At 56.0% G+C, this 27,672-nt stretch overlaps 4 protein-coding genes across 13 annotated transcripts in view; 3 read left to right on the top strand and 1 right to left on the bottom strand.

Annotated features, from left to right (window-relative positions):
- CTNND1 (catenin delta 1) overlaps positions 1 to 3,484 on the top strand; it is a 28,936-nt gene extending 25,452 nt beyond the window's left edge. For 8 of the 9 annotated variants that reach the window (XM_041402176.1, XM_041402179.1, XM_041402178.1 and 5 more), the window contains 5 exons: positions 88 to 202; positions 737 to 824; positions 1,162 to 1,209; positions 1,330 to 1,427; positions 1,830 to 3,484. In XM_041402176.1, coding sequence (XP_041258110.1) covers positions 88 to 202; positions 737 to 824; positions 1,162 to 1,209; positions 1,330 to 1,427; positions 1,830 to 1,841 — 361 coding nt within the window. In that variant the 3' untranslated portion in view covers positions 1,842 to 3,484. The remainder of the gene's footprint in view (positions 1 to 87; positions 203 to 736; positions 825 to 1,161; positions 1,210 to 1,329; positions 1,428 to 1,829) is intronic. The other variant, XM_041402177.1, reaches the window with a different exon arrangement.
- Positions 3,485 to 3,698: 214 nt separating this feature from the next.
- Positions 3,699 to 6,668, bottom strand: LPXN (leupaxin). Of its 2 annotated transcripts, XM_041402220.1 has the most exons (9): positions 6,558 to 6,668; positions 5,714 to 5,817; positions 5,546 to 5,601; positions 5,225 to 5,330; positions 5,000 to 5,149; positions 4,747 to 4,920; positions 4,598 to 4,679; positions 4,255 to 4,403; positions 3,699 to 4,178 (listed from the first exon to the last, which is right to left on the bottom strand). In XM_041402220.1, exons 1-9 carry the CDS (start codon positions 6,568 to 6,570, stop codon positions 3,912 to 3,914), a joined length of 1,101 nt encoding a protein of 366 aa, XP_041258154.1. In that variant the 5' UTR covers positions 6,571 to 6,668; the 3' UTR covers positions 3,699 to 3,911. The 2 variants fall into 2 exon arrangements, with proteins under 2 accessions (XP_041258154.1, XP_041258153.1); XM_041402219.1 differs by having other exon boundaries at positions 5,000 to 5,330.
- Positions 6,669 to 9,855: 3,187 nt separating this feature from the next.
- On the top strand, positions 9,856 to 23,376 carry ZFP91 (ZFP91 zinc finger protein, atypical E3 ubiquitin ligase). The gene is made up of 9 exons (XM_041402185.1): positions 9,856 to 15,351; positions 15,559 to 15,595; positions 16,036 to 16,125; positions 16,462 to 16,584; positions 18,111 to 18,161; positions 18,694 to 18,772; positions 19,049 to 19,163; positions 19,665 to 19,764; positions 20,071 to 23,376. Exons 1-9 carry the CDS (start codon positions 15,114 to 15,116, stop codon positions 20,579 to 20,581), a joined length of 1,344 nt encoding a protein of 447 aa, XP_041258119.1. The 5' UTR covers positions 9,856 to 15,113; the 3' UTR covers positions 20,582 to 23,376.
- On the top strand, positions 21,436 to 27,659 carry CNTF (ciliary neurotrophic factor). The gene is made up of 3 exons (XM_041402186.1): positions 21,436 to 21,574; positions 24,206 to 24,496; positions 24,748 to 27,659. The coding sequence occupies exons 2-3, from the start codon at positions 24,383 to 24,385 to the stop codon at positions 25,222 to 25,224; spliced, it is 591 nt and encodes a 196-aa protein (XP_041258120.1). The 5' UTR covers positions 21,436 to 21,574; positions 24,206 to 24,382; the 3' UTR covers positions 25,225 to 27,659.
- Positions 27,660 to 27,672: the final 13 nt, after the last annotated feature.

Below are 27,672 nucleotides of genomic sequence, written 5' to 3'. Positions count from 1 at the left end.
AAGCTCTGCTCCGAGGATGATACCGGGGTGGGGAGGGACTTCCCTTTCTCCCAGTTTCCAAACATCTCTTCCTTTACCTCTTTCTAGGAACCGGTCAGAGAGAGAAGTCCGGGCAGCCGCCCTCGTCTTGCAGACAGTCTGGGGCTATAAGGAGCTGCGGAAGCCCCTTGAGAAGGAAGGCTGGAAGAAGTCAGATTTCCAGGTATGGGGATGCCCTGTGGTGGCCAGGGCAGTAGGGATCCTGCAGCAGAGAGAAGGGTGTTCCTGGAGCTTGGCAGTACTGGCCTGCAGCTCTTCACCTTGCTGGTGGCACTGGGCACCCACAGAGGTGTCCTTGTGCTGTTTTTCGACCAATGGCCAGCAGGAAGTCTCTGCTAGGAACACTCTGTAAGGTGTCATGCCCTGTGTCCCACATGAGCATGAGGCAGGAATTCTGTCACTCTGAGTGCTGCTGTGGCAGTGTTGAAGAACAGGGTTCTCCCAGGCTCAGTTTCCTTCCCAAAAGCAGGGACTGCCCTTGCTGGAGGGCCAGGCATTGCTCCAGTCCAGGCAGCCCCCCCCACTCTGATGGGGGTGCAGTGGGGGCTTCAGCACCTTCTGTTTACTTTGGACCCCTTACTCCTCAAGGGCTGTGGGAGGGTTCCTGGGTTTGTGCTGTTGCTGGAGGACTGGAATGTGCTGATGAGGAAAGAACCTCTGGGCACAGGATCTGAGTGGATGCTGTCTGTTGCTGTAGGTGAACCTGAGCAATGCCTCTCGGACCCAGGGAGGCAACTCCTTTGATGACAGCACCTTGCCTCTCATTGACAGGAACCAAAAAACAGGTATGTGCTTGCCTTCAGCACCCGTGTCTGCCATCATCCCTCTGCCTTGTGGATACTCGGGGCAGCTGGCATTTGTACCCTCCCTTGCTTTTCAGCTTTGGCTTCCGTGGCAGCCTCAGCTGCTCACACAGGGCCATTAATATGGGCCTTGGGTGGCTTTTCTGGCCAGCAGGGCCATCAGTTTGGGCCTTAGATGGCTTCTTGCGGCTGGCACTGTAGGTCCTGTGGGTCGTGCAGCTGGGCCTGAGCCTGGGCTCCCCCAGCGGGGGCAGGGAGCAGTTCCTCTGCGGCTCCTGGCTGCAGGAACTGTTCCTGATGTGCTCTCTCCTGCTTGTAGACAAGAAATCCTCCCGGGAGGAGATCCAGATGAGCAACATGGGACCAGGTAAGAGAGGGGACTCCCTCTGGGTATTGTGGGGAGCAGGGCAGAGTACACATCTGTGGGGATGGTGCAGCCCCCCATGGAGGTGACATGACTGACCGACTGTCCCCTCTCCTGCTCCAGACAACTATTCCACACTCAACGAGAGGGACCACAGCAGGACGCTGGACCGATCCGGTGACCTCGGAGAGATGGATCCGGTGAAGGCAGCGCCGTTGATGGTAAGCAGCTCTCTTTAACTCGGGAACAGTGGGATGGGTGCAGGAAATGCCACATCGCTGTCCTGTCTGGCAGAGGAGAGGAGAGCTGGGCTCCCACTACTAACACCCCCCATGCCAGGCCCCTACTAACCGCATGTGTCTGCAGCAGGAGGAGGGGCAGGAGTCGCAGCCTGAGGTAGAGGAGGAGGCGGAAGATGTTGCTGTGCCCTCCCCTGTGTCGGTATGTCCCACGGTGTCCTGCCCAATCTGATAGTGGTGACAGATCCTGCTGTGCTCTTAGGGGTGCTTGGCCAGCCAAATCCTGCTCCAATCCCTGCTGCTGCAATCACTGGTGCTGTGATCCTGCCTCCGCCCTCGCTCCCGCTCCAGCCTTAACACCTGTCCCTCTCTGTCTCTCCACAGCAGAAGATCTAGTTGGCTTCCCAGCCTCTGTTCCATTTGGGTTGATAATATATTATATTATAAATATATAACTCTTCATGGTGGAATGGACCGACTTTTACCTTGTCTTACTGTTGGAATTTTGCTGGACTCTCTGTGCCAACCATCCAGCCAAACGCCCGGGCCGGGTCCCCAGGGCAGCCCGGGCCACTCGGTCCCCTCTGGGCCGCTGCATCTCCCTGTTCTGGGACACCACCACTGAGAATTCCTCCTGCTGTCCTCCACCACCTCCTTCCTCCTGAGAGTAAAACCTTCCTGCCTGACTCTGCCGGATCAGCCGGCGTGGATGCTGCACAAGGACTCGGATCTCTGCCTTGACCAGGAGCTGCCTTCTCTCCCACGCCTTCCCCCTGCTCCGAGGTGTCTTGCAGGGACAGGGACTGGGACCTCACTCGCCGCCGCCTTGTTTTGGGTTTGGTTTTGTTGCCTATAGGATATATTTTTTCGTGTGGGATCACTCTTCAACCAGCGCTGTGGGGACAGCAGGAGCATCCCTTCTCCCTGAGGGCTGCAGGACCAGAGTCCAGGGGCTGGAGGCACAGGGGCCAGGGGAAGGAAAACCAGCAATAACGTCTCTTGCTTTGCTCTAGATGAGGCTCTGGGGGCATGGGAAGGGAGATCCAGCTCTGGATCCTGCAGGGGTTCTGGATGGGGCCCTGGCTCCCACCCAGTGCCTGTGTGAGGAGGATCCTTCTGTGCGGAAGGAGGTCAGTGCTGGGGCGTGGGCCGGGGTCCCCGTGGAGGGAGGAGATGCGGCAGGGTTTTGGGGAGAGCAGGCGGCTCGGGGCGCACTGTGCCGGGCGCCTGGAGCCGGGATCCCGCGGCGCTGCCCCGCTGACTTTATCTTGACACGTGCCTTTCTTTTGCCACTGTGAAATAGCTATTTGAATCGTACTGTCCAGCTGCTTCCCTGGGAAAGGGGAGATTTCTTGGGCTTCCGGCAGGGCTGAGCTCTTCCCTTCCCTGCTGGGGAGCCTTACCTGTCTGCAGTGGGGCTGGGAGCCTGTTTTGGGGGGAGCCCAACCCCCCTGCCCTCGCTGAGAGGGTGCGGGGTGCTCATCTGCATCCTGGCCTGGGCTGCCACGGGAGTTGGGATGTGCTCCTCCTCCTCTGGCTGTGGTGCTGGGGCACATCCATGTGCTGTGATCTTTTGGGGGGCTCTGGGGCTCCCTGTGCAACTGGAAGCCTCTGTAGGAGGCTGCAAACTGGAGCAGGAGCCCTCCCAGCCCGGGGCTCCCTGCCGGGCGGGCTCTTGGGCATGGGGAGGTGGCAGGGGCAGAGCTGGTGCCTTGCTCCTGCCCCACTTCCCCCCCAGCTCTGGCTGGGCCTGCCCTGCTTCCAGCCCCACCTCAGCTCAGTTGGGTTTTGTTCTGGGGTCTAACTCTTCTCTTTTCCTTTAAATATGTAAAACACTAATTCCTTTTTTAATTTTTAATTCCAAATGAACCAAAAAACAGCGTCCCCCTTCTCTCTTCCTTGGCCCTGGTGGGGAGGGGGGCCAAGGAGGTGGGGAGGGGGAAGCGCCAAGCCGTTCCTTGTCTGATTCCTGTGCACACTCTTGTAACGCTTTTAAAACAAAATGATTTTTTTATATAAATAAAGTTTTTAAAGTGTGATGTTTGCCTGCCCCTTTGGTGTTTCTGGCTTTGCTGCTGGACCCAGCTGCTTTTTCCAGGAGTGGTGCTGGTCTCCATGGCTCCAGAGGTGTCACTTGTGACAAACCGTGTGGTATTTCCCAGCCCTCCCATCTTGTCTTGCACCCTTGTCCCCAAAGCCACCAGTAAGCAGAGAGAAGGCAGTAGCAGGTATTTTATTGCTTCAGGTCCAAGGAGCAAGGCCAGGGATATCTTGCAGGGAGGGGGACAAGGAATGATGCTTTCCTTGGCAGACACAAGGCTGGGGACAGTTGGCTGAGCTGGACCAGCGCCAGGGATGTTGATGGGCGGGACATGAGGCGTGTTTGGGTCAGCAGGGACAGTGCCAGGCATGTTGATGGTGGGGACCATGCTGGGGCCATCCAGGCAGCGAGGCTGTGTGCTGGGCTCAGAGGAAGAGCTTGTCATAGCAGGGCTGGCAGTACATCTTGTCGTCGAACTCGCGGAAGGTGCCCTTGTGCAGCCGGCCCAGGCAGTAGCTGCAGACGAAGTGCTCGGGGTGGTACCTGCGCCCCGCGGCCGTGATGCAGCGCCCGGTGACGGGGCGGCCGCAGCCGTGGCAGATGGTGCCCTGCCGCTGGTGGAAGTGCAGCTCGCAGTAGGGCCTCCCCTCCAGCTCGAAGAAGGAGCCGCTGGTGAAGCCAGTCAGGCACTCCTGTGGGAAGGAGAGGGGAAGGCTGGCATGGCCCTGGGAACGCCCCCATTAAGTGCAGCCCCGCCGTCCCACTCACCGTGCACACGAAGCACTCGGTGTGCCAGACACCCTGCAGGGCCGACAGGTAGTTGTCCGTGATAGGGCGCTCGCAGCCCTGGCATTTGGGGGCGAACATGGCCAGGAAGTCCTGGTGGCAGTACGGCTTCCCATTGCGCTCCAGGAACCCTGCGGGGAGGGGATTGGGATGGGCACCCACCTGGGGATGGCTCACACTGGGGACAGTGGGACATGGACAGGGTGGTACCCAGGATAGGAGGCAAGGGAGAGACCTTGGGGAGCTGTCGGATGGGGCGATAAGTGCAAGAGCAGGGGCTACCTGGGATGGGGGCAGGACCCCCCACCTGTTCCTTGGGACATACCCTCATCTCCAAACACCTTCCCGCAGTGGGCACAGAAGAAGTGCTCGGGGTGCCAGGTCTGCTCCAGGGCCGTGAGGACTTTCTGCAGGAAAAGCCGAGGTGAGGGGGCCGGTGGTGGCCGGGGGGAGGCCGGGGGGTCACTCACTCACCTGGCGGATGGGGCCAGCGCAGTAGGCACAGCGCGGGGAGAAGGCCTGGTGATAATCCTCCTCACAGAACGCCCACCCGCCCTGCTCGAAGAAGGGCCCCTTGTGCAGCTCCTGCCCGCAGCGGGCGCAGGTGAAGTGCTCGGGGTGCCAGGTTTTGCCCAGGGCTGTGAGCACCTGCGAGGAGGAGGCACACGGGGGCTGTGAGGGCAGCCCCGGGGGAAGCCCAGGGGTGCCAGGCTGGCAGGGGGCTCACCTTGCCAGCAATGGGCTTGCGGCAGGCGCCGCAGAGGCCGGCGGGCGCGGCCGTGATGCCCAGCTCCTGCAGGTCCCGGGTGAGGCTGTCCAGCATGTTGTCCAGCAAGGACTCCGTGGGCACCCCGGCTCCCTGCCCTGCAGCTGCCAGCTGCGGGGAAGGAGGATGGTGAGGTCTGGGTGAGGGCCAAACCCCCCATGCTCCTGTCCCAGGGCCAAGGCTCACCTTGCTCTGCGTGTGGCCCAGGTCGGCCAGGAGCTCATCCAGCTGCCGGGCGGCCTCCGTGTGTGGGGGCGAGGGGAGCGGCGGCTTTGGGACTGGCACAGGGGTGCTGGACATGGCAGAGAGGGGAGATGCTGTGGTGTCCACCTCAAGGCTGGGATCAAGACCCCCTCCACCCCTGCCAACACAGCCCTTTCCCCCAGGCCACCACAGGGAACGCTGCAGGTGTGCAGGATACAGTCTGCCCCAGGTGACCCTGGATGGCAGTTCCCAGCAAGGAACAGACAGCCCCAGATGGCTTTGCCCTCCCATGGCTGTTTTTACCTGTACACTGAATCCAAACCTTCTCCTGGAGGCTGAGCTCGGGGTGGCAGTGGCACCTGAAAGGACAAGCCCTTGTGGCAGAGCCCTCAGGGTGCTCCCCTGGCAGCTCCCCCTGCCCAGCCCCACCACCCCGTCATGAGCCGAGGGGTCTCTGTGCCCAGGCATTACCTTCAGGGTGCCATGCTGGGCATCCTGGCAGGAGCTTGGTCCCTGCAGCTCACGGTCCTTGGAGGCCAGGCAGGAGCTCTGCTCCAGCTCTGCCAGCAAAGCATCTGCACAGAGACACCCGGGTCAGACCCCACAGCCACCAGCTGCCCACCCTGCGGTCTTGTACCACTCCCAGAATCTGAGGAGCAAACAGAGTGTCACAGCAGGTCCTGCTGGCCAGCTACCAGCCCCGAGGCCTCCCCGAGGCCCCCATCCCAGTGCAGGATGTGCCCACCTTCCCAAAGAGTGAGGCAAAGGATCCTGCCTCCCCACACCATCCCTGGCCAGCAAAGAACCTCTGCCAGTCCTCAGCTTGACCCAGCATAAGCCCTGGCAAGGAAAAGCTCACCCTGGGCCCATCCTGCGTGACCAGAGCACCACTTCCCCCAAGGTGAGCCGAGCACTTTTCCTTTCCGCTTTCGCCTCTCTGCCTTGGCTGTCCCTCACTCTGGGAAACAGGGGATGCCCCCAGCAGTGTGGCTGCTTCCCTGACCCCAGCTCCCCATCCCAGGCCAGGGATGGCTCCCAGCTCCCGCTGGGTGCAGCCAGGGTTGCGGCGCTGCCTCAGCCCATTTCCTGCTCTCGAGCTCGCTCTGTTTTTGGCCAAGTGCTCGCTCAACCACAGGCCCCATCGGTCCCTTGGGATGAAGGAGGCACAGGAGGGAGCAGGGCTCCAAGGCTGCCCCTCAGCGTCATCCCCTCCCGGTGCTGAGGCACAGGAAGGAAGAGGCTCCCCGAAGGTGCCAAAAATGTGACCCCAAGGCAGGCCTGGCTGCAGGATCAGCTCCTGAGCGGCCCAACTTACCCAAATCCTCCATCCTGCCTTGGCGTGGGGTCCCAGGGCAGGGGCAGCACCCCGAGGTGCTGAGATGGCAGGAGAGGCTTCGCCGGCTCTGTTCCGGTCTCGCCTCCGCCCCCCGCGCCGGGGTTTGTCACCCGGGGTTTCCTTTGTGGGCTGCGTGCCTCACAGCACGTGTGACGGGCACAGGGAGCCACAGACAGCCCAGGCTGGGGCTGCAGAGGGGACAGACGGGCCAGTGGGCTGCCCAAGGAGCTCCAGAAGCCACGACGTGGATGTCCTGCTGACCCAGGCCCGTCCAGAAGCCACTGGCCACGTGTGACAAGGGATGGCGTCCCTGTGCTGGGTGGAAATGGATTTGTGGCAGCATGATGGAGCAGTGCTGTCACATTCCAGCAGAGCCTTGCCTTTGGGGGACGCTTCTGGAGCCTCGGCATCGATTTCCAGGTAACAGCAAATCCCTTTTTGGCAGAGAATTCTCCTGGCACTGCTGGGAGCAGGCAGTGGATGTGGAAACAGCTCCAAGGGACTGGGGGAATGTTAATGCCAGAGATGGCTGCACATGGCTTGGCGTGTCCTTTGGGCTCTTCTTTGGGTGTTTGGAGGAGGCAGCACCTGGTAGGTGACCAACAACATCTCTGTCACCTTGGCCACCAGCCCGCAAAGCGTCACCAGGTCCTGGCTTGGCTCCTCTTTAATCCAGCCAGGAAAACCTCGGGAGCAAGGTCAAGAGCCACAGACTCCATCCTCTCTGGGAGAGACAATAGCACCCCCACGGCTCGGGCTGGCCCTGCCCTGGCCCCGCTGAGCCCCTCAAGCTGCCACCTCAGGGGTCACTTCATTCCTGGCTCCATGTTGTCACCTGCTCACAGGAGGGACATCCAGCCCAGCCCCGCCTCAGGAAAAGGCCCCAGGGCCACCAACCAGCTGTGTCCAGGCCGTGTTTCAGGCCAGGAATGCTGAGAGCCACCCAAAGCTGGGCACTGCCGCTGGCACTGCTCGGGCTGGGATCCCGGTGTCAGGCACTTCCCTTTCTGCACTCAACAGAACCTTCCTGCCTGTGGAAGGTTTTTGGGCTATTTTTAGCTTTCTCTGTGATTTAGTGATGTGTGAGCCCAAGCACAGGAGCATCTGGAGCTGGAATATGTTAAAACTTGTCCTTACAGAAGCCAGAGGCCAAAGGCTGAGCTGTGCCCTGCCCTGAGCTTTGCTCCAGCAAGAACGGAGTGACCCCAGCCTTGCCTGCAGAGGGGAAATCAGTCATGGCAAGGGCAGGGACAGGTTGGCATGGGGCTGACAAAAAGCAGGGACGGGAGGAATCCCTGTGCAAGGATCCCGAGTTTTCTTTAACGCAAGGACATTCTCCTTCCCAGTGTTAGGGACAGGTTGGCATGGGGCTGACAAAAAGCAGGGAGAGGAGGAATCCCTGTGCAAGGATCTCGAGGTTTTCTTTAACTTTAATGCAAGGACATTCTCCTTCCCAGTGTCTGGGTCAGGGGAATGTGGTTCTCCACAGTGAGGGGGTTTATTAGCACACTCTCAGGAACTGTTGGACACACTTTTGTTTTCTAGGAACATACCAGAGCTCAGGACTCGAAATGCAGAAGCAGAAAGGATTTGAAATGCAGCAGAAGGAAGCAGCAGGCGCTCGGATCCCTCTCACCGGTGGGAACCAGCTCAGCAAACAGGATTTTCCAGCTGAACGCTGCGGGCTCTTTGAACCCCTGTGATTTTTGCTTTTTGTCTCCCGAGGGAGGATGAGGAGCACCTTGTTCTGGGGAAGTGTTACCCTTTGTTCCCCTGTCACAAAAGCTGGGTAACATCGGCCAAACCCTCTGCTCCAGAGCCAGCACACCCCAGTCCTGTTCCCAGGGTCACATCCCGCTGCAGCCAAGGCGAGGGAATGCTGTGCCACCATCAGTCCAGCTCCAAAAGCCACCGAGGTGACTGGGACAGCAGGGAAGGGGACAGAGTGGCAACCGTGACAAAACCCGCTCCCGGGTGGCACCTCCAGCGTCGGCGAAGTTTTGGGGTTCTGGTGTGCGTTCAATGTGTTAGAGCAGTTCCTGTGGGACAGTCAGGCTCTGCTGGGGCTGTTTTGGGGAGGAACTCGGGCCTTGAAGACCACAAGGGCAGGTGTCCCCGCACAGCCGCTCCCGGGCTCCTGCCCAGGGGCCGTTCGGGGCGGGGACACAGCCGGGAACGGGGAACGGGCGCTGCCTCAGCCCCGGTGGAACTACAACTCCCGGCAGGCACCGCGCATGCGCGGCAGCGGGACGGAAGCGGGCGGGGCCAGGGCTGTGTGCCCCGCCCCCCTTGCGCCGGCCACCATTTTGTCACCGACTTTCACCCGCCGCCCGACGGGGCGTTTTTTTTTTTCTTAAAGGAGAAGCGGTAGCAAAAAGCGGCTCGGCCGCCAGGCCCCGCCGGTACTACGGGCGGCGCCGCAACTCCGCGGCACGGAGCAGCCGCGTAGGGCGGGGCGGCGAGCGGCTTCCCCTGCCAGGCCTCGCCCGAGGGGCAAAGGGGCCCGGGGGCAGGCGGAGGGGCGCAGGCAGCGGCGGCGGTAGGGAGCCCTGCGGAGCCGGGGGCCGGGCGGCGGCCGCGCGGCGGACGGGCGGTCCGGGCGGAGGGGCCTGCGGGGGCCTCCGCCCGACCCGCGCGAACGGGCCCAGGCCCTGCGGCCGCCTCCGGCCCCGGGGTGCCCCGCGCCGCCGCCCCTTTGTTCCGGCCGCGCTGGGCCGGCCCCGCCGGTCCCTTCCCAGGAAGGGCAGTGTCCCGGGAATCGCCGGCCGCGCGGCGCCCTCGGGCAGCCGCCGCTGTCCCGGTAACCCGCGGCGCCGGTGCGGTCTGGCCCCGTCTGGCAAAGACCTGAGTGAGGGAGGCGGTGGGTTCTGCCTTCCCGGGAGGAGATGCTGCATTCGCTGCACCTTCGGTCGTGAGCGGGACACCGGAGGGTTCGGAAGTGCAGCTCCTCTGCCCTGTTCTTAGCACAGAATCCCCCTGGATCAGTCATAGCTGTCCTGGGCATGGCTGGGCCTTTGCTGCTGGAGATTCCTATAGCTCCCTCTCAGCTTCCTGCGGCTGGAACAATCCACCTTGGCCTGAGGGGTTAAAAACAATGATCCGATAGAGAGGCACCGGACTTTGAGGAATTGGGGCTCATCTCCACGTCATTCAGCTCCTTGTTGCTGCCCCCATCCCATAGGGTCTGGCTCTTACACTTGCTTTTGTGTTTTTTCAGGTGCGCAGATAAAGTCGCTGGTAAAGGTAAGAGCTGAATTACTCTCTCTTGGTGTTGTGTTCCATCTGGAAAGCCTGGGTTGTCCCATGGGTTAGCCCAATCCTCTTTTTGGATCTTCCTTTTAAAGAATGTTTTAGTGCTGGGTGACGTGCAGTTTCTTTCTGAGTCTCTCTCAAGACCGTGGAACTGTGATAAGCTGCTGCTGCTGCTGTTGGCACGTGCCCAACCTGCAAAATCTCACTGTCCCAAAAAGCACTCGGGCTTTCCATGGCTGTTGGAGCGTGAGGCTGGGCTGCTCCGTGGTTTGATAGCTCTTGTTGCATATCAGTCCTAAGTACCTGGCAAATCCTGGGTTCACTTCTGTTCTGTGCTCAGAAATATGTGCTCAAGAGACCTGGGGGAAAGCTGTGTGGAAATCAGAGTATTCAGATATTCACACTTGTTCTTTTCTAGATTTAGTGGATTATGGATTTTTTAGGCTGATGTCTTCAGGGGCGAAAGAGAAAATTATTTAGAACTGGGGGCGTGAGTAGGGTCTGAACACAAAAGCCCCAGCTGTGGGGATCTGTGACCTGGAGCAGAACTTTTGTTTTCCAGTGCATACTGTGAATTTTGTGCATCTATTTAACTATTTCTTGTTAAAAGAAAAAGAGAAAAAAGAAGCCCAAAAAGAAAAAAAAAAAAAAAAGAAAGTTAGAGGGCTTTGCTGCTTACCTGGTGATGACTTCTGAAACAGGTCCAAGTAGAGGGCTTTGTGTAGTGTTGTTTTTGATCTGGCACCAGAGAATTGTGGCAGCATGAAGTGCTGAGGAAAGGAGGTCACACACCTGTGCCGATGAATTCCCCTTTCTGCTGGAGCTGACCGGGTTTGTTTGCCAGCAGTTGTGTCTCGGAGGCTGCTGTTATTCTTGTGTTTTGGTGACTCTTTAGCTTTCCTCCTTCCATTTGGGTGTGGAAATCCATCGCAGTTCCAGCTGGCAAGGTGTGTTTTTGCAGGCTGAAGCAGAATTAACCGCTGTGTGTTGAGTCCAGATCTCGCTTGTGTGTATTTACCCCTCACTGTGTACAGCGTGGGCAGTGTAATGCCAGAGCTTCAGGCTTTTGTGTCAGAGCACAGTTGCTGAAATGTCTAAAAAAGTTTGGCTACGTATGTGTATAGAGCTAAGACTTGCTTGATTTTTGGTTTAAGGAGAAATATTTATTGGCAGTGGTAGAAAATGAGCCGAATATTCCCATTTTTATCCCAGGAAGTGAAAGTTGCCAGACTGAAATTCCCAGGTTTGGGAGCTCTCTGCACTTGAGCCATTTTAGCCTTTAACTTGGCCTCTGAGAGTTTCAGCTGTGCTTCAAGGTGAGAATGGAGTGTTTGTTAAACTTCTGGGGCTCTTTTTTTTTCCCCAATTAGATTTGCAGCCAAAATGATGGTAGGAACAGTTGCGTGGAAATTGGCACCGGGAAGTGCTGACTTCTTCTGGGCCAGAGGAAATCTGTGCTGTGGAGGGCGGGGGTTGTTTGTTTCTGGTTTGTTTTTTAGTCTGCAGGAGCACCGGAGTGAGGAAGCTGCACTCCTGTGTCTTGGCTGCACGCTGGATGGAGCCCTTGTGCACCTTGTGCTGCTCGGAGAGGACCTGGACACAGGCTGAGCAGTGTCTTCCTCCTTCCTCCTCCTTCCTGGGACAGGTTGTGCAGGAGCAGGAGGGGCTTCTCCTCCCCCTCCTTTAGCAGCAGTTTTTGAGGAGCCAGACCAGTGTAAGCAAGCAGCAGCTTTCCTTGCACAAGTGTTTTTGGTAGCCAGGAGCCCCCTGTGAGCCAGGAAGCACAATCCCATTTGTCCTTTCCCCCTGGATGGAGCTGGGATAAGGTGCTGAGTGGTTCTGGTGAAGGCTTGGATTCTGTGCTTGTGTTGCCTGATACAGAATTGATTTTTTTTTTTTTTTTGCATTGCAGTATTAGCCTTTACTGTCAACTGCTAAATCCAGTTTGGAATGATCCCTGGGACAGCCATGGTACAAAGCCTTGGGATCAGGCTTTTCCTGCATCCCCTGGGGAGTTCTGGCTGTGCAGGTGTGGCGGGGAGTTTAGAGGGAGATGAGAGCCGAAGGTGTGTGCGTTGTGTCACAGCTGTGTGACTGCCACCACGGGGGCAGCTGCAGTGTCAGCCTGTGTTCCCTGGCTATTCCCTGTCGCCTGCTTAGTCATGCAGTCGCAGGATTTCCCAACGTGTGCCTGCAGGAATATTGGATGCATGAGTAGAACGTTTCATCTCAGCTTACAGATGCATTGGTGTAGCTGCAGTCGCTGTGTGGCAGAATTCACGTCTGCCTTCCACAGTGCTCTGTATCCTTGTGGGAATAATTTTCATTTTAGTCACCCCCCCTGGAAGGATGTTCTCAAATTCAGCGGTTTTGCTAAGAAAACAGTAATGTTTGGCAAATTAAAAAAAAGTTTGAGACTGAGGAAGTGGCAGATGGGTTTGTACAGAGAGGACTCACATTATAACTAAGAGTTTTATTCTGAATGCTTCGTGCTCCTTTTGGGAGCATTGCTTTCCCTTAAGGCTTTGTCAGTGTTTGGGGAAAGTAATGTCATTATTTAAAACCAAACCTTATAAAAATGCGCTGAATTTAAATAGCTCAAACCCTCCAAGGATTTTCCTGTATCCCATCTGTACAGTTCCACAGTGCTCTGGTGGGGAAGAGCCCTTTGGATGGAGCTTTGCACTTGGATATTTTTCCTGAGCTTCATTTCTCTCCATGCCATTATGAAGGCAGGTGTTTGCTGCCTTATCTGCTGTGTGATTGCTTCCTCAAATCTCAGAGGTGTGCATATGTTGTGGTGCATTTATTTTTATAGCAGCCTTTTAACTTAGCAATTAATAGTTTATTTTCTTTTTGCCTAATTGCACACGTGTATTTTCTGAAATTGTCTGCAGGGTCAGTGAGAAGCTTCCAAAAGCCTTACAAATCAAAGTTCAGCTCTGTTGAAAAGCAGAGCAGTGCCCAGAGTCTTGTCTTTTGGTTGTCTAAACAAAGCCACAACATCACTGCGAGTGTCCTTCCAGGTTTCCTTGTCTTGTCCCTTCTCCCAGGGACTGGCATTCGCTCACAGTTTTTAATCTATTTTTTTATGAAGGAAAAAGAAACAAAAACTTACTCAGAATCTCCGACTTTTGTATTTTGGGCAAGGGCTTTGGTGATGGCTGATTCCAGCTGTTCCTGCAGCTGAACACTTGACAGAAGTTTCCTGGTGCAGCCCTGACCCTTGGATAGGGACCAGGGACCATGTTGGGAGGGTCTAGAATTAGAAGGGTTTTCAGCTCATAGCTCTGTGTCACTGTGAGCTCGCTGGCAAGGTAAATACTTGATGCATCTCCTAAGGATGGGGTTTGGGAGGTACCTGGGTATTCTCAGCGTGTAAAAATGCCCTGAATCTGTTAGACAGCTGAAGCAGAGGAAGTGGGAAGGAGAAATCCTGGGAAAACGCTTATCCAAAACCTTCGCTGTAGAGGAGGGAAGCAGAGCTGCTGGGTGAGGGGTGTCCTCTGTCCAGATATGTTCTGAGGCAGGTCTGCTTCAGCTCTGTAAGCCTGATTTTTAAAATGATAAGTAATCAGCTGAATGCCAGATCTTCCAAGGGAATACAGCTCTTCCAGAGCAGCAGTGTTTGCTATCCCTGGCAACACAGTAGTGGTTGAGCGGGGAATTTTTAGAGGATGGTTTCAAGTGTCTTTGGGTTTCATTTAGCATTCAAAAGTGAGATGTTCACCATGAGGACTGAGAACATGCAGCAGTCACCTTGAGATCAGCTAAAGAAAGCCTAGGAGGTGCAGTTCACACTCTGATGGTGAGGTTTGTACATGCAAGACAGCAGCTTGATGGTTTACAACAGTGTGATGCCTCACATCCGGGATTCCAGTCAGGCTTTTCCAGCCAAATGTTGCTTATTCCCACCCTGTTAATCAAGGATCAGACAGCGAGTAATGCAGAGCAAACTACGTGCTGGGAGAAAAAGGATCATTTGGTTCAGGAGGCTTGATGCAAAACTGGAGATTGCAGGCTGGGAGCAATCAGAGAGGTTGTGGATTGCTCAACCCTGGAAGTATCCATGGCCAGGCTGGACAGGGCTTGGAGCAGCCTGAGCTGGGGGAAGGTGTTGGTGCCCATGGCAGGGGCTGGAATGAGCTGAGATTTAAGGTCCCTCCCAACCCAAGCTGCTCTATGATCAGCTGTAACATTTCAAAGGGCACTGAGTTTATGAAGGCCCACTGTCACAGCAAGCGTCAGAAAGTGAGATCAAATGAACTGTACTTGGGAATTTCAGTTTTTGACTTGCTCACAAGACATTTCAGCCACTTCTGTTATCTTGCCAAAGCATGTTTGGAGGCCAGCCATGAGCCAAAAGGAAACCACCTGTGCAAGCTGTAAATAAGTGTGGAGACCTCAGGCTAACAGCATTTGTGATGCTTTTTGCTCTAGCACAGCACCAGAAACGTCCGTCTCAAATCCCTCAGGGATATTGCCAGGTGTACAATTCCAGTGAAGTACATGTTTGGGGGATTCTCTAAACATGACTTTTCACATGGCCCAACTTTGAAGCTGGCCTTTCATAAAGCACTTGCTGAGCTTTATGAGTATCTCTTTTGTTGTGCTTAGAGCCAGCAAATCATTGTCTTGGAAGCCTTTATCCAAGGGAAATACAAGCTGCTTTTAAATTTTAGTGTGTTTCCTTAGAGGGAATGTGAGGAGAGTTTTAAGGGAAGGTCTGCTGAGGTGAGGGCCTGGGGAGTGTCCTGGCTCAGCACAGAGGGCTGAGCAGGTTCCCACAGCAGGCAGTGATGCCTGGGGTTTTAGCTTTTATATTTTTTAGATTCTCTGCTACCTGGTATATAACTCTGAAACTCCATATTGGGTGTTAGTAAGTTCTCTTCACAGGGTAGTTTGACAAAACAATCCCTTCCCAGCTAGAGAATCAAGGACAACCATTTCCCAAAAAGCATAACAACTGTGAAGAGAAGGGGGTAAGCCAGGGGGACTTCATGACCTGGAGCTGTAATTGGACAATTGAACCCAATATGTAGATGAACCAAAACTTACAAAAGTGTAAACACTCGTGACCATTCTTGGATTCAGCCTGGGTGTAGCCCTGGCCAGGCTCTTGTGCTGCCCAGGATGTATCCTGTAGAGGCCTTTGAAGAAATACCGATTTTGTCCATTTAGCTCTGCCTAGTCTCTGTCCCAGATCAGCCTTCCAGGCATCAGCAGGGGCTGCTGTGATTGAAGGTGTGATTTAACGAGGGGATTTAGGTGTTTTGTACTCTGATGAAAGAGACTGCAATGGCTGTTTCAGCTCCCAAAGAAGAGAAGGAGGAGGAGGAAGTGTCCGGCGTGCTCAGCCATGGCTCTCCCGTGGGCACGGCCCGGCCCGGCCGCAGCTGGCGCAGCAGCCGCGCCGCCGCCCGCCAGCGCGACCCCGAGAACTCCCGCGCCTCCAGGTCTAAGGCTGGCTCCCTGCAGCTCATCTGCAAGTCAGAGCCCAACTCCGACCAGCTGGAGTACGGTACGTGCCACGGAAGGCCTGGGGACGGTCAGGGAGCCGGCTGTGGGTGTCACTCTGGGCGTGTGGCTGTGCTGGCGTGGTGCTGCTTGTCACGGGTGCCTTCTGCCACCAGCACTCCCGGCTCTGAATGTCGACGGAGGTACCGTGAGACAGAGAGCTCACTGCAGCGAACACACTTTGAAACCTAATGGTGACTTTTCCTTTCAGTGGTCACAGACGAGCATCAGTCTCCAGATGGAGTCAGGTAGGACATGTTCTTTTGTGGTGTTTCTTCCTATTCGGTGTCTCAAGGTGGGCCTGAGTTGCTTGAAAATAAATGCTTGTGTGAAATGGTGAAATGATCCGTGGGACTGACAGTAGCTCTGTCTCCTTTGGCCCTCGCCTTTGCAGTTCCAGTGTGCACAGATGTCAGGAGATACTGTGGAGAAATGGATAGTAAGATTTAATCTGGGCATTCAGCCTGGTAGCTTTGTTGCTGTGGGTGGGTTCAGTGAAGGACACAGCTCTGCCTGGCGTGTTTTGGTTGTCACTGTGCTCCTTGGTCAGAGCAGTTACCTTTCCCCAGTCATGGATGAGGAAGTGCAGTGTAGCAGTGTCCTTCCTATGCCATGGTGCACAGATATTCTTGCAGTAGTGGCCAAGCTGTTGCTGCCAAAGTCCTCTCTTCTCCTTTTCTCCCAACAGCGATGATGATGAGGAGATGCTCATCAGTGAGGAAGAAGTTCCCTTCAAAGATGATCCCAGAGATGAGACCTACAAGCCCCACCTAGAGAAGTATATTGGATTATGTACTTACTGGGGGTTTAGACCAAAAAAATACTGGCATGTTACCTGAATTAGCTTAATATGCCCCAAAGCGCCTGTGCTAGTTGACCTGGTGGAATGGTTCTAAACATTCCCTGTGTTGGCCAGAGCTGTTCTTCTCTCAGGGATTGAAGCCTTTAGAGCCTTGCTGGCTGCTGGGTGCTTCCCTAAGTCTGGCTCTTACTTCTGCTTGAAAGTGGGACTTGAAGAACATACCTGAACTTGGGTCCAGTTTTGTTTAAATCTTTGTAAAAAGCAGCAGTGGGAAGAGTACTGGAGTAATGTGTTGTATTTGTGTCTTTGTAGGGAAGCACCAAAGCAAAGGAGAAAAGCTAGCAAGGGGAAGGAGGAAAAAGAAAGGCAGAAAGAGATTAAAGTGGAAGTGAAAGAAGAGAATGAGTTTCAGGAGGATGAAGAACCACCAAGGAAGTGAGTAAACTCTGCAGTTACACGTGCCAGTGTGTGCTGTGTGTTTTGCATTCTTGCTGGTGTACAACAGTGTTTAATTGTTGTTGTTCCCCCATCCCCCTCCTCCTCCTCTGGGCCTGACAGCTGATGGGGCAGCACTGTTTATCCTGTGCTCTCACGTCTTGCCTGTCTTCAGCCACAAAAAAAAAATCAGAGTTTAGCTTAAGTGGAGGGGTTTTTCATCATCTTGTGGTTCGTCAGCCTCCCTGGGTGTGACCACACAGTGGGAAATACTTCAGGGTGTCCTTACAATGGGTTCATTGTGGTGCCACAAGTGGATCCCGAAAGCCAGTGGGAGAGGGCAGCATTCCTGCTGTGTGCTGGGGGCAGACACTGGGATGTCTTGTCACTGGAATGCCTTGTGTGTGTGGCAAGTGTCCTTTTTGTACAGTTAGGACTTCACCAGAGGTCAGGAAAATGAGCTGCTTTCCCCTTGCTTTCGAGAAGTAAAACAACAAACTTGTGCCACCCGGTCAGTCGCCAGTGGCCCGGCACCTTCTGGTGTGTGCTGTCCCTGGAGCTCGTGGCTGGAGCATTCCTCCTGGCACCAGAGGGAGATGGGTTTATGTGACTGTGTCAAAGCCATTCGTTGGGATAATGTGAGGGGAAAAAAAGAAAAAGGAGCTGGTTTTGTACTTCAGCTCCTCTCTGAGTGGTTGGAGCAGCCCGGGCTCCCTCTGCTGACCTGCTGCACACTAGTGGTGCAATTTCTCTTGCTGTTCCTGAGCTGCTGCTGCTGATTCACAGTGGAGAGGAGTGAGGAGGGATATTTTGAGAACATTTTTGTTTGTTGGAGACTGCTTTCTGGGGCTTGAGGTTTTGTTGTTTGAATCAGACACTACTTTTTGTGCTTAATAAAACCTGTGGCTCTTTTGAGGGCTTGGCTTGAATGTTGAATGTGTGTTCAGTGTGTTCCTGGCTTGCCATCAATACAGATGTCTCAGTAGAGTCTAGAAAATACTTCCATCAGTCTGCTCCAAGTGTCTCTGCAGCAATGGGATCAGGCAGGCAGAGCTGTGGCTTGGGAGGCTGCAGTTTACGTGTGAGCACAGGTCTGCTCAGACAGAGCCTAGACTTTTGCCTTGACAGGTACAGAAACTGCTGTTGCTAATTCAGAGGCCTGTGAAGTAGCTGCTGGATCATTAATCCCGTTCTTCCTGATCAGGCAGATGGATGTTCTCCCATGGTGTGGAATGTTCCCCAGCAGAGCAGAGGAAATAGAGCAGTGCACTGGAGGTTCTAGTCCGTGTTGGCAAACTTACATGTTTATGAAAAATGCAGTAGGAAATGGGAAGTATTGAGAGAGAAAACCATGTGAAGCATTTATTTCTCTGGAATTCTCCATCTTTTGAATCTGTCTCCAACTTGCACTCAGTTTTTTTCTAGACCGTGCAGTTAATGAGGCAATACAGCATACATGTCAAAGTCTGTGCCCACTGCCAATGTAAAGAGCTTCTCTCAGTTCTGTTTCTGTATCCCTGTTACAGGAGGGGAAGGAGGAGAAAGGATGACAAGAGCCCAAGGCTGCCCAAGAGAAGGTAAGTGATCCTCTCAACCCAGTTCTGTTCTGCAGACTTGCTTTCCTGCAGACAGGAAATTGGATTGTCCCAAAGGCATCTCTCTGCCTTAAAGGGAATAAAAATCAAAACCAGCAGCATGCCTTGTCTTCCCTCTTCTCCTTCCCCTGTAGGTGTTGGTTTAATTTCTTCCAAGTGAACCAGCCCCCTGCCCACTTCTCAGTTGATCCCTCCCATGGTATTGCCCAGCAATAAGGAATTGGTTTGGGAATTCTGGGTCTCCTGGGGTTTTCCCAGCTCTATGGAGAGCCCTCAGCTAGTAGCAGAAGAGGTGGCTCTTGGACAGCAGCTGTGTCACAGCCCAGGCAGGGGTTTTGGAGCAATAGTGCTCTGCTGCGCTTGCACTTGTTATTTGTGGCATGAAACACGTCAGCCCCTCACAGACACAGAGAATTGTGATTCTAAATAGAATATATATAGAATCTTTGTCTATAGAATCACCTGATCATAGAAGCAGCCAAGCACTGTGCCCCTCTCCTTGCTGATTTCCCAGGAAGAAGCCTCCGATCCAGTATGTCCGCTGTGAGATGGAAGGCTGCGGCACGGTCCTGGCTCACCCGCGGTACCTGCAGGTTGGTGGGGATGCTCACTTCCTCTGTGGCACGTGGGAGGGCAGGGAAGGGGTGCTTGGAACAGGCAGCTAAGCCTCCACTGGCACTCACACCCCTTCCTGATGCTGTCATTTTGGAAGACTTCATTGTGGCCCGTTGTAGCCACGTGTGTGAGTGTCTGTCAGCTTGCTGGATGTCCATGTGTGTTTTATTTTCCAGTGGAGATCTAAACTTGAGTGAACCTCAGCTGTTCACTCAGCCATGAACAGTCTGCCAACTTCCACTGTTTCTTTCCAGCATCACATAAAATATCAGCACTTACTGAAGAAAAAATACGTGTGTCCTCATCCTTCCTGCGGTCGGCTCTTCCGGCTCCAGAAGCAGCTCCTGCGGCATGCCAAACATCACACAGGTACAAGAGGGTGGGAAATAGAGGCAAACTCCTCTTCAGGTCAGTGAACAGATAGAGGGAAAATGGAAAAGCCTCTGGGACTTCTGCAGAGAGTGAAGCCAAGTCAGGTGGCATAGATTTGCAGCAGCAGCAGGGTATTACTGTCTTCTGGATTACCATCTTTTAAGCAAATGAAAGAAATAGACTATAGAGGTTTTAATTCTCCTTCTGGCAGGCATCACTCAGGGGCTCTGTAGAGGAATAAGCCTCAACAGATAAAGTCTGATTTATCCCAATTTGCCAGTCTTTCAGTTTTGGTCAGAGTGAATAATTAGCTCTTAGGAGAGTCGTAATCATGCCTCGCCTCTCCAGATCAGCAGCTGTGGTGTGTTGTGGGACACCTCCTCCTCCCAGAACTTGTAGTTCTGCTCCTTCTTGGGCAGCTTTACCTGCACCGCCTGAGCCTTGGGAAAGGGGGCAGGTCTGTGGGAGAGCAGTGCTGCAACTGGTGTTGTCTTTCAGATCAAAGGGATTACATCTGCGAGTACTGCGCCCGGGCCTTCAAGAGCTCCCACAACTTGGCAGTGCACCGGATGATCCACACGGGCGAGAAGCCCTTGCAGTGAGTACCTCTGCCTGTGCCTCGCCCTCCTGCTCTGAGGGACCCCCAAAACACTCTGGAGTCAGGCTGGAGCCTGTTCCTGGTGTCCCAGCTCTCTTCGAACACACACTTGTGTCACCTGCTCCTCGGGGCCGTGTCTTGGTGTGATCTGGGGAACGTAAGCCCTCAGTAAATAAAATCAGAGCTGGAGCTGCAGTGACATTAGCGAGCCCCTGCTGTTCTCCTGAGCTGCCACCTCGCTACTGTTGTCCTTTTGAGCATGTGTGGATGTCCCTTTGTTGTGACCTCCTCGTTGTCCCCTCCCAGGTGTGAGATCTGCGGATTCACCTGCCGGCAGAAGGCTTCCCTCAACTGGCACATGAAGAAGCATGATGCAGACTCCTTCTACCAATTCTCCTGCAATATTTGTGGCAAGAAATTCGAGAAGAAGGACAGCGTCGTGGCCCACAAAGCCAAGAGTCACCCCGAAGTGCTCATTGCTGAAGCACTGGCTGCCAACGCGGGCGCCCTGATCACCAGCACCGATATCCTGGGCACTAATCCCGAGGCCATTGTGCCGCCCACGGATGGCCAGGGCCTCCCGCTGCTCCCCGACCCCCTGGGCAGCGCTCCCCCAGCAGATTGCCTGCTGCTGAGCCCAGAGGGGATGCCAAAGCCCTACTGTGGCGGGGCAGAGCGAGTGAGCCTGGTGGCTGACGGCAAGCTCTTCGTGGGCAGCGGCAGCAGCGCGAACCCGGAGGGGCTGGTCATGAACACAGAGATGCTGGGAGCCAGCACGGAGGTGCTCATTGAAGATTCAGACTCCACTGGACCCTAGTGGCAGGGGAGCCGCCTGGGTGCTGGGACAGTTGGGACTCTGTATTTAAAAGGAAAAGGAAAAAAAAAAAGGAGGAGGCACTTACTGAAAGAGAGGAAAGTTAAACAAAACTTACAATACTAGTAAATAACTGAAGGGTCTGCTCCCCTCCAGCGCGGATCACAGCACATCCTCTTTCTCCCAACCACTTCTCTCTCTCCCACGGCCCCTTTGTGGAAAGGGGCACGTGCTGCCATTGCCAGAGCAAGTTGGATTGAGCGGCGGATTTCTCCAGGGGAAGGGGCACAGCCGAAACCCCTTGCTCTACCCCAAAGCAGTTGCCTTTCTGGCTCCTTGGCGTGGCCCCACTGGCAAACTAAAAAGCGTTGGACGTGCTCTGGAGAAGTTCCTTAGGACTCCCTCTGCCCCTGGTCCCGACTTCTATGCACCACTGCACTCTGGTCCTTGCAGTCTCCTCCTTCCTGGCCGGGGCTGGGAGTTTGGCACTTTAGCCCCTCGGCAGGGTGAGCTGTGAAGCAGCAGTGCACATCCCGCTCCCACCGCGCTCCCCTGCTCCAGCCCTGGCAGGAAGTGGAGGGAGGGAACGCCCTGGCTCGTAGATCATGTTTGCTTGGAGAGGCCCGGGGGCTACAGGAGCCCTGCGTGGGAGAGGCAAGGAGGAGCATCCCAGTTTGACGACAGTAATTTGCACTTTGAACATGCTTCGTTTTTGTGTTGTGGTAACAAGATTCCTTATTTATTGTTTAAAAAAGGGTCGGTATTTTTTAGTTCTGTTCTTAGGGGCGGGGGTGGAAGGGGTTCAGGCTGTTTCCCAGTAGGCTCCAGGGCAGGGAGCTCCAGTGCCATTGTGCCAGCGGCTGGGAGAGCTGAGGTGAAGGCAGCACTCTGGAGTCAGATGTGTCTTGCAGCTTTTGCAGAGTAGAGGGAGAGCCCCTGGAGAAGAGCCTGTGTGCAGTGGGAGTCTCTGCAGCAGCGTGTTAGCAGGAGGATGAGGTGAGTGATGGGCTGTGTCTCCCTCGCTCCCAGCTCCGGGTGAGCTCCTTGCATTAAATGCCTGTTTTGCCTCCAGCCTTTTGGGGAAGGACGTTGTTAGCCAGGAGCTTGTTCTTGTGACTTGTGACTCTTGGGACAGCCGTGAGCTGCTTGCTGCTGGGGGATGTGGTGCTCCTCATCCAACTCTGCCTCTCCTTTCCAGGTCTAGACAAAGACACTGTTAGCAGGGACTGGATATGGTTTTCTCAGGCTTGTTTATCCAAGGCAATAGATTGATGTGGGACGACGGGGCTGTCAGCTTTTCTCCCTTCCCTCATTTTGAGGGGGGATTGTGTAGCGTGTTCTGAAAGCTTCTCTTTTCTGCACAGACACCCCAGCTTTCCCTGAAATGTGGCGGGTCAGGTGCTGCTTGCTGGTGTAGTTAGGGCAGCTTTGAGCCCTTGGAAAAGTTTACATAGGATCAGATGTGTCTGCTATGGAGACTTGGATTTTTTTTTTTGCTCTTCTCTGAAACTTTGTGTGGAGATTCAGTGGCCTTGAATTCGTAGCGGTTTTGGAAGAGGTGAAGAATAACCTGTTTTCTGTTTGTTTGCTTGTTTTTTGGTTGGGTTTCTGGGGTTGGGAGCAGAGCTGAAGTATCTTGTCTGAGCACAAGATCAGCTGAGTTGGTCTGTAGCACACAGCAGCTTGTCGAAATCGGGTACCTGGGGGTCTGGAAAACCGCAATAAAACTTGGAATTTAATTGGATTAACAGGAAACTGACTCTGAACACCCACTCTGTCCCCTGTGATGCCTGGAAATCCAGCTGTGGCCCAAACATGCTGGCTTTTCTCAGGCTGTGTGTCCTGGTTTGCCCCCTTCCTCCCTCCCTCTTAGACTGATACCTTTGTCAGAGCAAGTCGAAGCACTTCCTGGTGCTGGGGCGGGTCAGGCTGAGCAGTTGGGTGTCCCGTGCCCTGGGTGTGGGCATCCCGTGGTCACGCTGTGGCAGCAGCCTGGCTCACGTGAGGGCCCAGCACACCTGGTGGCAGGTCCGTGGCAGAAAGGTGTTAAACTAAACCAGTTCTTTCAGTTGAGATGATCCAGTGTCTTGCTTGGATTGCTTTACTGTGGTTTCCAGCAGGAAACTTTCCGGGTAGCAGCTGGTCCCCTCCCCTTGCGGGCTAGAGAGGGGCAGCACTCTGGGGACACTTGGTGGCCCTCGGGGCAGGTTGGCTTTGTCCTTCTGACATGGTGCTGCTGGAGCTGGGTCTGCTGGCCCCTGTGCCTGTGGGAGGTGCAGGGTGGGCAGAGCCTTGCACAGAACACTAAAGGAGAGCTCGGGGGTTTGGTGGTTGAGGGATGGCACTAAAACGCCTTTGGGCCAAGGGCTTGCTCACCTCTGGTGACCCAGCACTTGGCACCAGGCTGGGGGAGGCTGCCTCGTCCCACGTCCGCCCCAGTGGAGCAGGGTTTGCCCCTGGCTGCACTCCTGGGATGCAAAATCAAACATTTCCTTTGCTTCCCGGCCTGGACACCTCTGATCTCTGCCTCTCCCTGCCTTGTCCTTCCATGACACCTCCTGTAGCTCTCCCTTTTCTTTTTCTGGCCGTGGCCAGGTGCCTGTCTGTCCTCTAACCACAGCCTGCTCACTCCTGGTGCAGGAGAGATGTGTAGCCCCCTTCCCACGCCCCTCTGAAGCCCTAAAACTGACACAGCCCTCCTGCAGCTCCTCCTCCCCTCGATGTCTCTCCTTCACTCGCATGCAGTTTGCTTCAATAAATTATTGTAGTAGTTTGCAATAAACTTTTTTGTATTTTTTTCCCCTGTATTTATTTTTTTTTCTCCTCCCGGGGAGGGATTGGAGGGGGCACGAGGCCCTTTGTCACGGGCAGCACTTGAGGGGCCCTGGGCCACCAGGCTGGGGCTGGGGGCTGCCGTGGCCAGGGGCTCCCCAAGCTCAGCAGCTTCTGCAGTAGCCACGGGGTGGCAAGGAGGCTGCTGGGCATATGGGGACCCCCCAGCCCTGGGACCCCCAGCCAGCCACACTGTGTATTCATGGGAAGCTGCTTTTCAATTCCTGGGGTTTTTCTCACTCTTGATCTAGGTAATGCATAACCAAAATAAACATACTGAGGAAAAACCAACCCAACCCGAAGGGCTGTTTTTGTCTTGGTGTGTGCAGCTCACCTGTGGGGTGGCTGGTGTTCTGGCGTGGCTGGGATATCTTTCCTTATCTGCAGCCCCTCTTTAGGGCAGGACGCCTCTGGGGAAGGGGGGTCAGAAGCATCTGGCACAGATCCTTCTGCCAGGGTTTGGGTTGCAGTTTGGCTTGGGGTTGCTGCGGGATCTCCAGCCTGGGGGCTGCCCTCAAGCATTGCTTGGCCCTGCTCAGGCTCCAGCCGGCTGCCCGGGCTGAGGTGTTGAGCAATGTCCGGGCTTTGCTCACCTTTTCCCGGCAGTGGTTTCCCGCGCTCTGGAATGAGCCGAGGGCTTAGCGTGCTGCTAATCTCACTGTGTGGCTGGGAGGGAGGAGTGGGTCAGCCGGGGCTGGGAGCCTGTTGCTGCTGCGCCAGACAGTTCTGGGCAAGGCACTTGGAGTAGCGATGCGTGGGGGAATTAGGGAAATAATCTGTCGCTGTTGATCCCAGAGGCGGGAATTTGCAGCGTGGTGCCAGGCCCCAGGCACGGAAGAGGGGGAGAACCAGGCCAGCGGACGTGTGAGCGGAGCTCCCGGCTGGAATGCACCAGCTCAGCAAGGGATTGTCCTCGCTGGGCCGGGCGGGTGCTGCGCCCGGAGCCTGGTGGCCGTGACAGCTGCCCGGAGCATGGCGGCCGCAGAGAGCCCCTCCGCTGCCCTCCGGCGCCGCGACCTCTGCAGCCGCGGCATCCGCCTGGCCGGCAAGATGCGCGCGGATGTCGCTGACCTCCTGGACGCCTACGTGAGTTTGCCCTGCTCCTTCTGGCTGCCGCGGGGCCGGGAGCGCTGCTGGGATCTGGGCAGCTGTGCCGGGGTGCGAGGAGTCTGGCCCTTGGCAGGGATGGGGCACGGAGTCCTGCTGGGTCCGGGCCTGCTCGCACCTGGGCAAGGCTCGGGCGGCTCGCGCTGCCCCGACGGCGGCAGGGCTCAGGGCCGGGGATCCCCCCGCGTTTGTCCTGCCTCCGCTGATCCCCGGCGGGTCTCACCCTGCAGGTGGAGCAGCAGGGCTTGGACGCCTCGGCCAGCGTGGCGGCAATGGAGGGGGTGCCGCTGGCGGCGGTGGAGCGCTGGGACGAGCAGACGGGCACCCAGCGGCTGCTGGAGAACCTGGCGGCCTACCGGGCCTTCCGCGCCCTGCTGGCCCAGATGCTGGAGGAGCAGCGGGAGCAGCTGGGCGAGGCCGACGCGGGCCTGGGCCGGGCGCTGGCGGCTGTCCTGCTCCAGGTCTCGGCCTTTGCCTACCACCTCGAGGAGCTGCTGCGGCTGGAGAGCCGCGGGATCCCCGGCGAGGAGGAGGAGGACGGGCCGCCGCCGCCGCCGCGCCTCAGCCTCTTCGAGCAGAAGCTGCGGGGCCTGGGCGTGCTGCGGGAGCTGGCCCAGTGGGCCGTGAGGTCCGTGCGGGACCTGCGGCAGCTCGCCAAGCCCAGCCCGGCCACCGGCCCGGCCCCCGGCCTGGCCGAGAGCCCCTGAAGGCGAGCACAGGGTGGGGGGGTCTTGGGTGCCCCTGGGGCTCCTTCCCACCCTCTCAGAGGGCAGCTGAGAGCGAAGGAGGGGACGTGGAGGGGAGGGACCATGCCATTAATCCCCATGCTTTTAACGCTGCTCCCCGTGGGGAAAGGAGGCACAGGCTGCAGTCTAACCTGGAGGGAGCAGGGATCCGCAGGGGTCCTTGGGCTCTTCCTGCTGGGCAGTTGAATTATCCCCCAGGAAGCAGCTTTGCTGCTCACCCCAGGGCCTAGAGGCGTGAGCAGGGCACTGCCCTTCTCTTTGGAATTTGGACGCTGCCTGTGGCAAGCAGATGCTGCCTTGGGGCTCTTGTGGATGCAGGGCAGGGACCAAGGGACAGAAAAGCATCACCTGGTGAAAGGAGTCTTGTGACCTGCCCCCCAGCTGCAAGGCACAAGGCTTGGCCTCCTGCACGTGGACTCTCCTGCTGCCGAGCTTGGTTGGCTGCTCATTGAATTTCTGCTCTAGCTGCTTGGGGGCTTTTTGGGGAGGGGGGGAAGCAATCAGGAGGGGGAATTCTCAATTGCTGGGACATGATAATGGAGAGGATCTTTTAACTGAAAGGGGATCTTTTAGCTGTGATTCAGAAGCCCCTCTGCAAGGGGGTTAGTGACTGCAGGGCTTATTTTAGGACTGGGAATGGCATGGGAGAATCTAACAGCCCCAACCACTTAGTTCATCCTGTGGAGTGCTGGGATGTTTCACAGCTTCCTGGACCATGGTTCTCCTGCCGACTGAATGTGATGGCTGCCATGTGAATAAAAGGGCTGGGAGATCTACCAGGGTGATATACTTCTTGGGGGAGGTGGGACAGCTCACCAGAGAGGCTGGGCTGCCCAGTTCCCACTCCAGGGAAGGGTCCATCCCAGCGGGGTGAGAGGTTTGGGGGGATGTGACCCACTGGGAAATCATGGGGAAGATGAGCTGGGGATGAAGGAGATGGTGGGAGGATGAAGAGGAGATGGTGGGTGGATGTGCCCTGTCCTGCTGTGGCCCTGCCTTCTTCCCTGGCCTGTGAGAGGACAGGCAGCATGGGGGGAGACCGGGGCCACGAGCAGGGAGGAGGCTGGGGACATGCCCGGCCGGCTCTGCACAAAGCGGCTTTGTGGTGGCAGGTTGGGACAGCACTGGGCACAGCGCCTGCCCCAGCACCAGCAGCCTCTGCACAGGCACGGGGGCTCTGGGAGACAAAGAGCAGCCCGAGGCTGAGCCCCCAGTGCCATCCTGCCCACCCCACAGGGCCGCAGGGTTGGGGCAAGGGTGGTTTGATGGGGTCTGGATTTTTATCGGTGATGCCTGAGAGGAAGAACCTGCACCTTCTTCATTGCCACTTACTGCCTGCCCTCAGCTTTGCAGCTCAGACTGGATTATTTCAATCTTTATGCTTCCCTGCACTGGGGAATAACAATTTATGGCCATTATTTTTTTCAGGATTAGTCAAACCAAGTCCCTTTTCTGACAAGTATTTTTCTTGCTTGCTGCTGTGTACTTGAAGCCACCTTGCTCTTCTCCCCTTGCACCCTCCAGCTCAGCAGTGGCCGGGTGCTCACATCCCCCTCGCCTTCCCGGGGGCGGGCAGGGACATCTGGAGTGTGTCCTTGAACCTCACCACCCGACCAGGTGGGAACAGACCTCTTTTCTCCAGCAGCACAGGCTGGGTACGAGGTGACCTTCAGATCCAGGGGAGCTGGCCAAGGCTGCAACCCGATCCTCCCACACCAGCTGCTGGCAGAGCTGAGCTCCGTGCTGCACTTGCACTCCAGGGTGAAAGCAGCAATGGAGACCCAAGGTGGACGATGGTGTTGCCCCAGGGATTTCCCTGGGCTTTTGCAACCTTCCTTACTCCTTCCCTGTTACTTTGCCAGCTGGGTGCACCTGCATTTGTGGAGCAGCCACCACGCTCAGGAATGGCCACCCTACCCAGAAACAACGGGAAAAAGCAAGCCACTAATCCAAACCTCCACGCTTTGGCTGAGTGAGAGGCTCCAGCTCCCGGCCTTTCCCTGCCAGCCAGCCCCCACCATGCCGAGTAGAGGCGGTGACGTCTGAGCTGGCTGGGATTTAATGCTATTTTTCAGCTGCAGCCCTGAGGGAATCACCAGTGGAGTGATTTGGCGAGGACAAGGGTGCCCAACAGCTGAGCTCCCGTGGTGCCAGGAGGCCCTTGGATTTGCTTTGCCGTGGATTGAAGTGAAGCTGATCTGAGTGGCTGAAGGCAGATGAGGCTGTTCATTTTGTAATCAGAAATTAGGAGTTTGAGGGGAGGACAGTTGTACCCGCGTGGTTAATGCTGCTGAGGACCCCTGCAATGGCTTCCTGCAAGCTGAGAACCCACCAAAACCATCCTGCTTTGTGCTTTGGGAAGAGAGAAGGGATTTGTAGTGCTGCTGGGAACAAGGAACTGGGGGGGGG

The sequence above is a fragment of the Onychostruthus taczanowskii genome, unplaced genomic scaffold, assembly GCF_017590055.1.
Source record: "Onychostruthus taczanowskii isolate IOZ18803 unplaced genomic scaffold, ASM1759005v1 scaffold195, whole genome shotgun sequence".
NCBI classification, from domain to species: Eukaryota; Metazoa; Chordata; class Aves; order Passeriformes; family Passeridae; genus Onychostruthus; species Onychostruthus taczanowskii.
Note: the sequence above shows the minus strand (reverse complement) of the source record. Positions and strands in the feature narration are given on the sequence as shown.

Bases quoted from the DNA above. Each gene is read 5' to 3' on its own strand.
- LPXN (XM_041402219.1), bottom strand. The intron at 4,921-4,999 runs GTGAGCCCCCTG...TCCTCCTCGCAG, and splicing joins GCAAGCCCATTGCTGGCAAG to GTGCTCACAGCCCTGGGCAA. The intron at 4,680-4,746 runs GTGAGTGAGTGA...CTTTTCCTGCAG, and splicing joins GCGCTGGCCCCATCCGCCAG to AAAGTCCTCACGGCCCTGGA.
- ZFP91 (XM_041402185.1), top strand. From the start codon at position 15,114: ATGAAAGAGACTGCAATGGCTGTTTCAGCTCCCAAAGAAGAGAAGGAG. The intron at 16,126-16,461 runs GTATATTGGATT...GTGTCTTTGTAG, and splicing joins TACAAGCCCCACCTAGAGAA to GGAAGCACCAAAGCAAAGGA. The intron at 19,164-19,664 runs GTACAAGAGGGT...GTTGTCTTTCAG, and splicing joins GCATGCCAAACATCACACAG to ATCAAAGGGATTACATCTGC.
- CNTF (XM_041402186.1), top strand. From the start codon at position 24,383: ATGGCGGCCGCAGAGAGCCCCTCCGCTGCCCTCCGGCGCCGCGACCTC. The intron at 24,497-24,747 runs GTGAGTTTGCCC...CTCACCCTGCAG, and splicing joins CTGACCTCCTGGACGCCTAC to GTGGAGCAGCAGGGCTTGGA.